Below are 14,287 nucleotides of genomic sequence, written 5' to 3'. Positions count from 1 at the left end.
GACAGCAAGGTTTTGTGGAGGCAGATCTGGGCACACATTCCTGTGTCTGCTGTCGTCTTCATGGTTTGTGACACAGCAACCAGTTAATGGAGAAGGACACGAGAGCGGCTTGAACACGCTCCCGTTTCATGAGCCACTTGGGTTCCAGGAGCAAAACCAGAGGCCGCATGGATGAGAAACCTAACACTGGCAGGTCCACGCCTGCGCTGCATCAAAAGACTGGCTTCCCTGTAAACGCCAACACAGCCCGCAGCTTCTACCCCCGTCCATGCAACAGCTTCAGAATAGGAATACTGGATTACTTGTTTATACACAGACAACCAGACCGGGCTTTTCCTCACACCGCTCTCCCCGTAACTGGCAGGCACTCTCCCCCCGACGCGGTTCACCTGCACCGCGCGTGACGGGCTAAGAGCCTCACCGCGAGGGCTGGTGCCGTGCAGCTCCGCGAATGAAGACTTCAAGCAAACGCTTTCCGCAGAAATAAGGTACACGAGAACACTGTATCACTACAAATTTTATTCAGAAACCCATCTTTGTTTTTTTTTGTTGTTTTTTAAAAAAAATTCCCATTATGAACTGGTTTGGTCAATCGACTACAACACTTTCTAGCAGACATACGTAAAAACGGCATGGCTCAGAACCGCCCCGATCTCTCCCGATCTCTCGACCGCCTCCTGTCGCGCTCCCGTCCCCCGCCGCCGCCGCCGCCGCCGCCGCCGCCGCCTCGACCACGGTCTCTCGACCGAGAGCGACGCTCCCGGGACCGGGACCTTGACCTATGCCTGCAACCAAGGGCGAGAAGCAGACCATGGCTTCCGAGCCAACACGTGTGGCATGAGATCACACTCGTGACACTTTCAAATAAATAATACAGCTCATCGAACTGATGACACCAGTGAAAAAGGGAGATGCTGCCAATTAAGGCACAAGCTGAAGCTGTCAGATGTGCCCGCCCTGATTCCAGACGCTCGAGCATCAGGGATAAAAAGTGGCATCTTGGAATGGAAGAGGAGGACATCTTCTGTGGTGCCAACTCCCATGACCGAGGGAATCAGGATCAGGACTGAACTGGACCTGCACACCCCTCACCCCACCCCCGACCCTGGCCTCAGGTCCCCAGAACCGAGCTGCCGCCCCCGCCGCCGCCGCCCCGGCCCCCAGCTACACTGAGCTCAGCTGCGGTGTCTGCCAGGCCCGCTGTGGGGGTGGGGAGAGCAGGCCCTTCTGTGCTGCTTTTTGTGGACAACGAAACAATCACCAGCAGCGTCTGCATTGCCAAATGCATGCTTAACGGGAGAGGGCATGACAGCCCCTCTGGGGTCACGACTCAACTGAGTGGGCAAGTGACTCCCTACGCTGACATCTTGGTGTTTGCTCTGCTCTGTGACGTGACCGCCCACACTGAAGCACCCGGACCACTAACCTGACTGTTGGTGGTTCGCAGGGCAGTGCCCCTACCCCCACAAAGAAACCTGCCCAACCTGTAAAAACCAAGAAACCCCCAATGGAAATATGCAGCCCGTGAAGTCTGGATATCCATCTGAGGACACACATTGTGTAAATAAACCCGATTTTAATGGTGACCTGCTTAACGGCTCCCTCAGTTACTAAGGTCTGATCTACTTGAGAAGGTGTGTGTGCATGGAATGTGCTTCCAGTGTACACTTCCATATTCTCAAATACTTGCTACATTCTAAGCACTGCCTTTTAAAGAAGAGAAATGCACCAGGCCAACCTTCACCTTGAAAATACTATTTTGGTTACACTTACACACAGAGTCACGGACACACTTAAATACTCACTTCTTGCGACGGCGCCCGTACAACTCCCGCCGCAGCTCCCGAGAAATGGGCTTCAGATGCATGAAGTTGCAGAAGCCTCCTCGCGTGCACTCTCTGGAGGGAGAGCCAGAGGGTCACACCGTGCGCGCACACGCTCCCCCAACCTTCCCAGGCGTGGGCCGTGAGGCCTGCCCCACACCTACCCCATCTCGTACTGCCGGCAGCAGGCTTCTCTGAAGTCGGTCACGGGGGAGAGCTCGGCGTGGATGGGCTGCCCGTTAAACCAGCGGTTGTTCAAGTCAATCACAGCCTTTTCCGCATCCTCTTCACGGCGAAACTGAAAAGACAAGACAGAAACACTCGCCACCTGCGCTTTGGTCAGAAGTGTTCTCGATGACCGATTCAAATACACATCATGTGCTCCTCAGGGCAAGCGATTAAGAGGAACAACGTTACAGATCAATTGAAGAAGCAGACACTCACTTCTTTACTCACGATCACTCAGCTTTGCAGTGGGCCCAAATCACACCAAATATGCCATCTTGGTTTTCAAATTCAATTGGTTAAGAGAACAGACGTAGCGATTTGTGCAGGTGGTGAAAGTTTTATTTTAAAAAAAGGGAAAAAGAAACCAAACACATAAGCAGCTTCCTCTCCCTGGTCCAACAGCCCGAGATACAGACGGCCGGGGTGTGGCATCCCCAGGCCGCTGACAGAGGGCTGAGCCAGCGCAGCGGAGTCCACCGGCCGGCGTGAGCGCCACCTGGCCGCCAGGCAGCCCCAGGGGCAGGCGCCCCTCACTCCTGACCCCTGGCCAGCCGGGAAACGGATGCCACGAGCCGCCTCAGTCCTACCTTGACGTACACATTCCCCACGAGGTGGTCTCCAAGGTTGTCACAGACGTTCATCTCCTCCACCTCCCCGTACTTCTCCTCCATCTCCGTGAAAACCTCCTGTCGGGGAGGACACGGGTTTAAGGGCTACAGTACAGAGGAGAGCCACTGAACAGAACACGGGCAAGCATCTTCATCATGGGGGAGAAGCTCCAATCCCTCCCAGCAAAGGGGGGCAGCCAGCAGCTCACCTCAAAGAACTCATCATAGTGCTCCTGCATCTCCACGTCGCTCACGGCACCTGCAGACAACAGAGATCTTGCTGGTCAGAGCGGGGACCGCGGCCTGGGCTCTCGAGCTTAAACTCAAACTGCTACAGTGACACACATGAGATTGTCTAGAGAGAGAACGAGGGCTGCCCCAGCGGAGCACTGACGACACTGCGTGACACGGCTATGTGTGACAATTTCAACGTGTGCTGAGGTTTTTAAATGCCCCTTATGACAGTCTCAATCTGGCCATTAAAATACTGAAATCACAACAGGTTTTAATCAGCATCAAAGGGCCATCATTTTCAGAAAGTCTGAGGAAAAGCTGACTCTCAAGGAGATTTTAAAGGAAGATTTCTTCCTCTTTAGATTTAAAGTAGAGGCTAAGTAATCACACTGATTTTTCACCTTTCAATTGACTAGAATGAAAGCTGAAACCAGGGTAAGTGATCAAAAACGTATGATTCCTGACTAATTTCTTTTACCGATTATCAGCCACACAGAACGTTACATGATTGTTTCTGATGCGATTAAAACCCAATGACTGAAAATAAAGACTCAGTAAGATAATTGTTCAATGGCAGTCCTCTGAAGGCCCTCTTTTGCATAAAGGGAGAGTTACAATGCTTTGTTGAAGAAAGCATCATTTTGTATTTCAAACTATTTTCATCAAGTTTATTCTTTATAATCCACAGGCACTAAGTGAAACCACGCCCACTGTGCGGACAGACTTTGCAAATTTACATTCTATCCTCATCGTCATTCTGCCAAATGTTACCATTCAAACTCCGTAAAGTTCTCCGCGCCCAAATCGGAGAAAGCACAAAGCTGGCATGTCGTAAGTGGGCGTTCCAAACAGCCAGGCCAGGGAGTGGCTTGGAGGCTGGGCCGCCCTCCTGGACTGGTGGCCTCCTCCGGGCGCCCTGCCCGGGCCCTGGCTGTGGGCCCTCTCCACTCTGTGCTGCCTCGGAGAAGCTCCCTGGCTCTCTTGAAAACCTTTTTACTTTTACGGGTAAGAACTAATAACTTCAATCTTTTGATTCTGACAATGATTTGAGTTCCCTTTCTAGTCATGGGGAGGGAGGTGTCCCTGCATTTTAGTTATTTTTGGATTTCCAGGAACCCCGCCTGTTTGAGAACACACAACATACTGAATGCATCAGGCAGCATCGGCTACTCCTGACAGCGCATCCCAGTTTAAAGCTATCATGAACGTACCTCCTTTCCTGAGGGGAAATCGAGTTCCAAACAACAGAGAAGCTAGTCAAGAGGAGCCCATTCCAAAGGGCAGAGTTTAATATTTAAAACTAACTTCCTTCTCCACATCAGAAGAAACGAGAAGACAAAAATATCTACACGCTCAAAGTTTTAGCAACATTGAGAGTAAGTTTTGGTGACTGTTAAAATGCTGTCTGTATTCACGGCACTTCTGTTCTGTCACTATATAGCAGAGCACTGTATTTCAGCAACTCATGCAAAGTTGCTCTTTGAAAACACCTGACAATGGGCACATTTTATCTTCTATACTCTTTAATTTTTTGAGTCAATCAACATGATGTGAAAGGCAGAGATGAGCAATTAAAAAACTGATCAACTGAAACATTTACAGGACTTAATATATTTTAAATACAATTCAAAAATACCCAGTTTTCTCACAGAAATGTTCTTAAACTAGGGTTCTGTACATGTAAGTTTAATCCAAGAGTAGAAAGCTGACTTTCCTACAGATAAAAGGGAATTTTAAAAAGAGCCAGTAACTTTAGGAAACTGAGGAACCTCGCTGGCTGGCATTCTGTCTGGCCTGCTGCCAAATAGTTTAGGTTTATCAACTTAAACTGACATTCTTCCTAAATTGTAGCATCAGAATTTCACTTAATTTATACAATCTGGACCCCAGAACTGTAATATTTAGCACAGCTAAACTTTTATTTTGTAGCATACGCAAAACAAGAGTGCTGTGAATCACATATATAGACACAAAAAATAAATACAACATTCTTCTGTCAATAAAACATGTGCGCATCCCCAGGAAAACCGCCAGGGCAAAGACTGATTAACTGCTGCCACTCAGCCATCTACTTTTCACTTTTTCCCCAGGGTAGGGCTGTTACAAAAATTGTTTAGTAAGTCCACAGAGAAACAGTTTCCTCCACCTATTGCTCTTATTTCTTTAAAAAAACCAAACCAAACAAAAACCAGGCATTTTAAACCAAGGGCTACCAAGTAAATCCTGCTCCCATCAGATTCAGGGAAAGAAGTTAATTCTCTGTCAGGTCAGCATCAGCATCAAAACCACCGAGCGTCTTGGCAGGGAGACTGTACACACCGCCCCCCCCCAGACACGGCGCCGCCCACGCACAGGTGCACAGCCCGGAGGCCTCCCAGCGCAGGGCCAGCCTGAGTGGGTAGTGGCTGCTGGGACCAGGTCACCTACAGCCTGAGGGGCTCCAGGCCAAGGGCGTGTCTGACTCAGGTCTGGGGCCACCCACGGGTACCTTATGGTATTATTTTGTGATCTATGTTTTTCACAGTTTTAAAACAGATTGGTGAATGAGAAACATCTACCTTTTGGTTTGGACCCCTTGATTCTTGATTTTAAGATGAGTCCAGGATGCTCATTTCAATTTATCCATAGGTGACTAAATTTCTTCTACAGCTTAAGAGTTATAAACCTGAAATTTTAGTTTCTTTAACTTTCCAACAACAGCAATATTAACCCTGTTCTCTAAATGCTACCCCTCGGGAAATACAATACTCATAACCCAAAATGAGTGTTTCCCAACGTGGGAAGAAACCGGCAGTGTCCACGGGACGCCCAGTTTAGCCCTGCTCCCTACCGAGCATCCTTTACTTTCCAAACGCAGTAAGCTAACTCCTGACGTTGGAGCTAGCCACGTAAAGTACGTTAGTGAAACCTGAGTCAGCACAGGGCTGGTGGTGAAGGGAAACTTGGGGTCAGTGCACCTTGTGGGGCCCTCATTTGGGAAACACTTTCAGAGCAGTGCTCTCACAATGAAAAGCATGATCTACAAAATGGAGTCTCAGGGACAAAAAAAGTTTAGTAAGAAATAAAATCTGAAAAATAACTTCAGAGCACTTTTTCTGTAAGTCAGAGAACGTTCACTCTTACGGGGGAAGAATGTGGCCACACGTTTAAGCCGCCACGTTCTCCCTGATGACAGCCAAGGGCAGGGAGGGCAGCAGCTCCAAGCTCTTGTTGAGGACGCCCTCTCCAGTCCCTTTCTTCCTTCCTAAGTAAGTGGGTTCAAATAGCAAACAGAGGCTTCCACGGGGTCGGTGGGACAAGCTCTCGACACCGCTAATGAAAGGTGGTCCTTGACGCTACAGTGCAGACCAGATGGAGTTGACACTGAGCTCTGACACGCAAGCCCAGGGAACCAGGGAAGGAACTTGTATGAACTTACAGCGCAAACCGTCAGCAGACTGGGAAGAGTTTTGAGGGTTACGGTAAATGTTCAAGAGGGCAATGGTCTGAAATACAAAACGCAACAACTTTATATTATGGAAAATTAAATGTAAACACTTAACCGGTCTCCTGCGAAGATCGCTTCAGTCAAGACTCAGTGCTGAAAAAAGAGCAAGTTATTTTCTTTGGAAGCAGAGACGTTTCTTAGTTGATGGCTGTCTTGGAGCACCCTAACACTGCGATGGAAGAGATCCCATGATATGATAATACTGTATTTCTGCCACAGACTGTAACAATTCTCCAAGTTCCAATCCAGTTAAGGCTGCACACAACTTGGCAGGCTACTACCAAAATACTCTTGTTGCAGAAAACTTTTAATGAACACATGAGAAAGAAAAGTGCCTGTGTAAACTGATTAGAGAAATACAATTATTACATATCATGAAATCTCCACTTCCTAGAGGAAAAATCGTAATGGTGAAATAAAACCCACACTTACTGGGCAACTTACCTTATTGATTCCTAAGCATTCCTAAGATTTTTGATTTTACAGAAAGAACTTAATAATTGCCAGGGGTTCAGTCACTGCAAAGACCAATGATTGGCTGGTGACGTTCAGATGGCACAGGGACGGACCCCTCTTGTTAAGCAACGTCAATCAAGGGAAGAGGCCGGGCCATGACCTTCCCCAGACAGCCTGCTGAACGTGGCCAAGTATCAAGTTCTTGCTGTGCGCACCACGGACTTCCATCACCTTGTCCTGTTTGCAACAGCTCTATGTCAGCAGCTCAGAAGCCAACATTGTTTGTCTCAATTAAGAGTGGGCTCTTTAACACCATTGTTTTAAAAAAATTTCTCCAACTGTGGGACTTACAGTGTGAGCCGTCAGCCGTCTGTGCACTGTTTTGGGGATTACGATAGATGTTTTGAATCAAGATGGTCTGCGGGGAAAAAAAAATAAAAAGGGGAATTCTACTGGCTGCTGTGCATATATTAGACAATTGCAAAGAGACAACTTGTTTGCAAATGGCTCAACGCTTGCTGTTTGTTTGTTTCCTGCAAGTCAGACACTTGTCTTCTGAAGAACACACCCAAACCATCATATTATGAAAACAGAGTTTGAGCAGTGACTTGGGTCAAGTCAGCCAGCAACCAAGAAGAAACTGTAACTGTTACTTTGAGTAGTAGTCCCACGTTATGGAAGTGTTTTAAGGCAAGGTAAACAAGAGAACGCTAACATTTTCTTTTACTTCAAGCTAGCAGACACTAAGAGGTCAAAAAAAGTCACATTATAATCATATTCCCCATATGAAATTATTATTTTTTAAACCAAATGCATAACTCAGCTATATGCAGTCCATCAAGCTCTCTTGGTCTCGTAGGAAACAGGACACCGAATGGGTTTCCTAACTGTCACGGACACCTATCACATTCACATTTTCTTGGTGGGATCTCTGTTTACATAATACAATAGCTTAAAACATTTGCTCTTTTCCGATCCTTCTTTTAAGGGAAAAAAAATCCTTTTAGCCCTTGTGCTTTAAACTGGATCAGGCAGACTTGAAACCTTACATTGTACCGTTCTTCTTAAAACCAAGTTGTCTGAAAAAACAAACCATGTTTAAGTTAGTAGGCTAGTATATTACATGAATCCTAATGTCCACATCACTGTAAGCTTAAAAAGAAACCCACACTGAATTATGCTAGAGGTTTACAAGCTGAATCAATAAGCTGCATAATTTAGGAAAACACTTAGTCCCAACATGTGGCCACGGCAGTCTTGTAAGTGGTTTTTACAAACCCAGCCAGTTCCACCTCTAGCTGCGTTTTGAAGGGGAGTGGCTGTGAGAGCCCCCTCAAAGGTCTGCTCTGGGAAACCCACTTGGGAGGACGCCCAACAGCCAGACAGCACACCCCTAACCAGACTCCCCCCCCCCAGGGCCTGGCCTCCTGCCCAAGCCGCTGAGTACTGCCCAGAGCCAGCTTATCTCGGGCCTCAGACGCCTCCCACTCAGAACCGGACTCCCACCAGCATGACGACTCTGGTGGAAAGCTATCCTGAGCCCAGTTACTCAACAGGAAACTAATCTGAGGTCTCACTTGGGCCATCTGTGTAATGAGGGAAACTTCACTTAAAGAGAGCAGTGCAGCTCCATCAGAACCAGGGTGGTCAGGATCACCCAAAACCAACCAATCAATCAAGACAAGAGGCTCAAGTTAACACGTACAATCGAGCCCACTAAATTTTAATGGAATCGTGGCCACTGGCCTAGTGGGTGAGATTCAGTTCATAAATTGAGGCACTTGAAAAAGAAATACAACAGAAAGTGTAAGGCAAATTCTCCAATATTCTGAATTTTGAAAGAGACGTGTTCAAAGCTAATAAATTAGGAAACACTGTCTCTTTCTTACACCAATTGGCTGATTTTCCTAAATACTTACAGGAAAACATTGTTAGAGGTTCAAAACGTGAACAAACACCGTGCGCTCACAGGCAGAGCCCGGCAGACCCCGCGGGCGCTGAGAGGCCCCAGGGCCCTCCGTCGGCAAGGACAGGGGTTCGATGTTTTCACGTTCCAAGTGGTCAAGCAAACGCGGGCAGAAGTTTTCTGTTCCTCTTAGAGGTGCTTTCTCCCTTTGATTCACTTGCAAGGGTGCAAACCCTTGTGTTTTCTTCAATTAACCAAAAATAACTACCAAAAATCACAAGTTTTGACTGGTCTGAACTCACAGCAGACCCAAGCCCAAGGTAACAGGCATCTCTCGATTAACTGAATAGACTGCCCACGAATAACTGAAGATAAACGCCCCACGTTTCAATGTTAAGTTTCATTTTTCCGTAATTTCTCTGACATGACACAACTTGGTGTTCCCCTGACTGGGATCTAAGGGGACACGCCCAGGAGCACCAGAGCCCCCGCACGCACAGCACCACGGCTCTGCTGACAACCACGCAGCACCTCTGCTGAGGTGGCTCCGGACGCCCCCACGGCTGGCGAGAGCACCAGGCAGGAAGCGTGCCGCGTCCGCCAGGGCTTGAAATGAGGCTAAGTCAGTGCTGGCCGGGCCGCCCTCCCCACCTGCGTCTGTCAGAGGCAGGGAGGGTGGCTTGGCAGTGAAAGCCAGTCACAGCTAACATGCCAACGTGTAAAGTTTCTTTTTAAAAAGTTTCTCTAATGATAAAAATAGGGGTGATGCTCTCAGACCTTCCACTAGAGGTGGGTCACCTGCCTCATTCTCATTTAAACAAAACACTTATGAACACAAATGGAAAACTAGAGGGAAGAAAATGACCTGCTTAACATGAAAATTATTAACTGCCTCTGTAAAGTACATGAAGTTTTGACAATTTACATAAAAACAGGGGGAAGAAAAGGAAAAACAAACAAACCTGGCTAAAGGTCGGTTTGTTGTGCAGCCGAGAGCATCTGTCTCCATGGCGACACGCTCCGATCTTGAAATAAAATGAGCAGTTGACTCTGTGAAGGAAAATAGGAGCTGATTGTTTCTCTGGGAAGATACCAAACAGATGGAAACGCATCATCAACATGAGACATGCTATCAAACTACTCTCCCTCCGCCTCGCACACACACAGGCCAGCTGTGTTCACTGGTCGCAGTGTCTGCCCCTTCCTGGTAGCATTCTGGGACTACTCAGAGTCAGTTAGCTCCTCTACAAACACGCAGCCTTCCGACGAAGAGCGCTCTCTTCTAACTCGAGTCCTCCTCACCCCAATCCCCTCCACTTCCAAACACAGCTGACCTGCGAACAGCACAGGTTTGGACTACATGGGTCCACTTATACTTGGGTTTTTTCCACTTACTAAATACTGCAGTACTACGCGGCCCATGGGTGGATGAACCTGATTCAGAGCAGCAGACAGGCAGGGCTGACGGCCACGCACTTGGCCCGCACCACTGGCCGTGTGGGGGGCGGCACGCTAGCCCCGTGCTGCTCCAGGGTCAACTGCACTTCTTGGCTCTACTGTTTTCTCTTAAGTTGAATATGAAATTAGTCTAAAACTATATTTAACTTAAAACCTATCTGTTCTCTAGTCTCCCACGATAAAATTCTCTGGAGGACATCCACACAGGGCAGTGAGGGGTCAAGATGTGACTGCTGCTGCCTGTCCGGGCCTGAGCCAGTTTTCCCAACAGTGCGGGTCTCAAGAACCATCTGAAGACTGAGGAAAATGCCAACCTGGCATTGTTCCGAGAACCAGGATCAGATATACCGTCTGTGTGCTCATTGCACAGTGCTCATTAAATGCAATCATCGTCATCTACATAAAACACAAAGTCAGGTTCTCTCACCCAAGACACCAAACCAATAAAAAATTTCCAGAAGCAGGTCTGAAGTAAACAATTCCCCCAGCTTCAGTACACTGAAAACAAGCTCTTAGGGAGTCCACTCTACCTACAGGGCTAACGAGGCCACCTCTGTCCCCACCAGGAAGCCCTCCCTTATTATGCCCAATACTTGGACGATCCCGATAAAATCAAAAGCAGCAACCCAGCCAGCACGACAGCAATGCAGGGGGGCTCAGCAGGCCTGGGAGGTGTCCAAATTCAGACGTGAGGAGGGAAAGTTACCCTGTAGATTCAGTTTCTAGCAAGCGCCATGAGATAGCCAATCCACAATTGAGATCAAAGGACCTCGATGAAATCTGATGGGCTATGAAGATCAACTAGCCACTAATTTATTATTAGATGGAAGTAAAGATGGAAAAATCTGAATTTATCAGGGGAGAAAACGATCACTACACTATCTGCCAAATTATCTTACAAGTCTGCTCTTACTTGAGATTATTTAATTTGAGCATTAACACTGCATCTCCCAGAAGTCACTCCAAAATGAAGCGCTTATTTTAAGAACATCTCAGAATGGACAAAACTCCTGTCTCAACAATTAATACCCAACTATCGCACGTAATTAAAATGATCCTTGTCTCTGTACTTCCAGAGATGACTTTCATTTCAGGATGCGCAGTTACTTCCTAACAGTGACACAGTGTATCAGCCGGAAGTGTCCTAGCGCTCTGCTTACTAACCTACTGAAATAAAAGAAAAAGATGAAAAAGACATAATTTACTATCACAGAGAAGATAATAGAGGCTAATCCATGCTTACATTTAGATAATGTCCATAACTTTACATGCGTGATTAGCTAAATATTTTTAATTGGTAGAGGCCTACATTTTACTTTTAGCTTAAATTAAAAAAAAAAAGTTAGTGGGAATCCTCATCTTTAGTTTTTAGGAGTTGAGATGTTTCCTGGAAATTAAAACCCCACCAAGTCTCCCTGAAACAAGAAACCTGGATTAAATGATCAACTTTGCAGAACTGCAGCCATGACTTTTACAATACAGCTCCAATAGACTGAAATGTGGTTATTTACAGCAGGAATATAAAAAATGTTATTGGAATAAATCTCTGAACTAAGAGTTTTGTAGAGTAAGAAATAGTGAAGACACCACATTATGCAGCTTTTTACAAGAACAAGGGGAAAAAACCTGCATGAACAGGAGTCATGGCCCTTACTAGGATCTGCTAGAGTGAAATTAACATGGCATGTCCTTCAGAAAACTGGGAGAAGCCTCTTTTTCTACTCAATTCCAGAGGTGGCCAATTCATTCCCGATCATGTTCCCCAAGCTGCCTCCTCTGTGAGCCACATCATTCGGAGCACACACCTCTTCCACAGCACTTAACACGTTTAGGTGCATTTTACTTTAGTTACCCTTTACGCAACAAGCACCCCTCTCTCTTTGAGTTCCTTGAGAACAAGATCCAAATAAATGTTCTCCACTTCTGAGTCTCCAGATTTGGTCTCAGGTTGACACCCAATAAATGTTTCTGGAACGAGTATGACTGACGATTCTGTCTTGTGAATTTTACTAGGAAAAAACATGAACCCCTCTTCTAAACAACACAGATGATCCTAGCATGTGCAAAAGCAGACATTTTACAAGACAGACTGCACCCTGGAAAACAATTTAAATAGTGTTCGATAAAGTGGTATTAAAACATTATCTATAGCAATCTTAGGAGTTTATCACTAAAAACATTCACATAAGCCTTGTACAGCCCTGAAAAATCCCGATGGTAACCACTTATTCAAAGAATAGATTAAGCTAAGCACTCAATCTTCAAGTTTTCAAAGTAAGAATTATCCTCCAAAGTGTTGAAAAACATCCCCTTTAGTCTAAACTTCGGTGAATGCACTGGAAATTAATACATGGTAAAGTCAAAACTACACTTTTTACTTTTAACCTAACAACTGGCTAGGGAAGGAATGCAACCTTAGAGAGAGAAAAAAAAAACCTTGTTCTTATATTTGAACCGCATCTTAAAGTATTTTAAAAGCAGACTATGTCTTTTATGGTCAGTTAAGCCGTAATCTCCATAATACTTTTTTTACATCAAATGTCCTTAGGACCGGCCCGATCATCGCTCAAACACGCAAAAGTCTCGTTAAGCGGATAAAGCCCCCAGCAGTTAGGACCCTAAGTTACCTAACGATGTACCACGGGCGAGATCTGCACCACAGCTTGCCCGGACTCGACCTTAAAAGCTGAAAGTTGGGGGAACTGTTAACGTTGACAACTTCAGCACAACTCGAGACGACTCCGGAGAGCCGGGGGCCCGGGGCGCCAGCAGGCGGGCCGCCGAGGGGCCAGGCCGGAGAGGCCGCGCCGCCCGAGCGGAAGCCCGCAGCCCGCCCGGGCCCTGTCGCCCGCCCGCCCCGGCGCACGAGGCGGCGGCGCGCTGCTCCCGAGGCCGGAAGGCCCGCTGCGCCCCTCCCCCGCCGGGCCTCCCGCCGCCGCCGGGACCACGCTCCCGAGCCCACGCGCACACCGCCCGCCTCCCCGGCCGGGATCCCCGGCGTCCGGCTCTCACTCACTTGTCTTTCTCGGTGCCGAAGATGGAGGCCAAGTACTCCGCCATTTCCCACCGGCCGCCACCGCCGACGCTGCTGCCGACGCCGACGACCCCGCCCGACGCCCGCGGGAGACGTCACCTGGACGCGACAACGCTCGCCCCGCCCCGACGACGTGGAGGCGCTGCCCAATCGGGAGAGGCGCTGCCTGCGCGTAGGCGGGGCTTGGCGCGCGCGGGAGGCACCGCCCTCTCAGCCGGGAGCCCGCGCGCCGCCCGCCAGCACCCCCACCCGGCGCTCGCCTGCCCCACGCCCGCCCTCCGGGCTCCGCGCGCCCGGGGCTGGGGCTGAGGCCCCCGATTCCCGCCGGCGCCCCCAGTGCCCTGAGAAGCCGAGCGCGCAAACGGCGGTCGGGGAGGAGGAGGCCGCGGGCGAGGGGCTTCTCCACGCAGTCTCGGGGGCTGAGCCCTGGGCGCGCCCTCCCCGCACTTCCCCTGTGGGACCCCCACCGCCCTCCGAGCCCTTCCCCCGGGAAGACCCCATCTCCAGCGGCGCCGTGGGCAGGGAACGGAGTCGGGGCGCCCCGGGTCCCGGGAGAGCCCGGCGGGGTGCGGAGGGGCCCCGATCGTCCAGGGGGCCAGCGGCACGTCTTCTGGCCGAGCCGCCTGACCCACAAACATGAGCGGTGCGCGCGGTGGGCGCGCAGCGCGCAGGGGCCGGGGGCCGCGGGGTCTCGGGCTTGGGACCGGTCTGGGGACGCGCAGTAGGTCCCAGTACGTAAATCCTGAAGACCGCGGAAAAGCTGGATCGCAGGGAACGACGCGGGGAGAGGGGCAGGTGCAGGAGCGGAGCACGAGGTCAGACCCACGGGGACGCCGGGTCCTTCCCACGGAGCTCCCCATTTTCATCTTTCCTCGTTTATTCTATTTTTTGGAGGCCCATCCTTTCTAGCACTGTTTTTCCCACCTTGCCCTCTTTTGTGTCACCATCCATCCTGGAGGTGGCTCCCTAGGAATACGTGGTCATCGTCCTGACTGCCCCGAGCGCCACTGTATGGTGATGAATCGCTCGTTCAACGAATCACCTGTTGATGGG

At 49.0% G+C, this 14,287-nt stretch overlaps 1 protein-coding gene across 4 annotated transcripts; it reads right to left on the bottom strand.

The window, feature by feature from the left end:
- Positions 1–499: 499 nt before the first annotated feature.
- On the bottom strand, positions 500–13,429 carry U2AF1 (U2 small nuclear RNA auxiliary factor 1). Of its 4 annotated transcripts, none has more exons than XM_032497722.1 (8): positions 13,217–13,429; positions 9,705–9,792; positions 6,312–6,378; positions 2,869–2,918; positions 2,639–2,737; positions 1,988–2,121; positions 1,806–1,898; positions 500–785 (listed from the first exon to the last, which is right to left on the bottom strand). In XM_032497722.1, the coding sequence occupies exons 1-8, from the start codon at positions 13,258–13,260 to the stop codon at positions 638–640; spliced, it is 723 nt and encodes a 240-aa protein (XP_032353613.1). In that variant the 5' UTR covers positions 13,261–13,429; the 3' UTR covers positions 500–637. The 4 variants fall into 4 exon arrangements, with proteins under 4 accessions (XP_032353613.1, XP_032353683.1, XP_032353820.1 ...); XM_032497792.1 differs by lacking the exon at positions 6,312–6,378 and adding an exon at positions 7,188–7,254 and having other exon boundaries at positions 13,217–13,374; XM_032497874.1 differs by lacking the exon at positions 500–785 and adding an exon at positions 1,236–1,484 and having other exon boundaries at positions 13,217–13,374.
- Between the last annotated feature and the right edge of the window lie 858 nt (positions 13,430–14,287).

This window comes from Camelus ferus, chromosome 1 (assembly GCF_009834535.1).
Source record: "Camelus ferus isolate YT-003-E chromosome 1, BCGSAC_Cfer_1.0, whole genome shotgun sequence".
Classification (NCBI taxonomy): Eukaryota; Metazoa; Chordata; class Mammalia; order Artiodactyla; family Camelidae; genus Camelus; species Camelus ferus.
The sequence above is the reverse complement of the archived record's forward strand: the minus strand, read 5'-3'. Positions and strand labels throughout refer to the sequence as shown.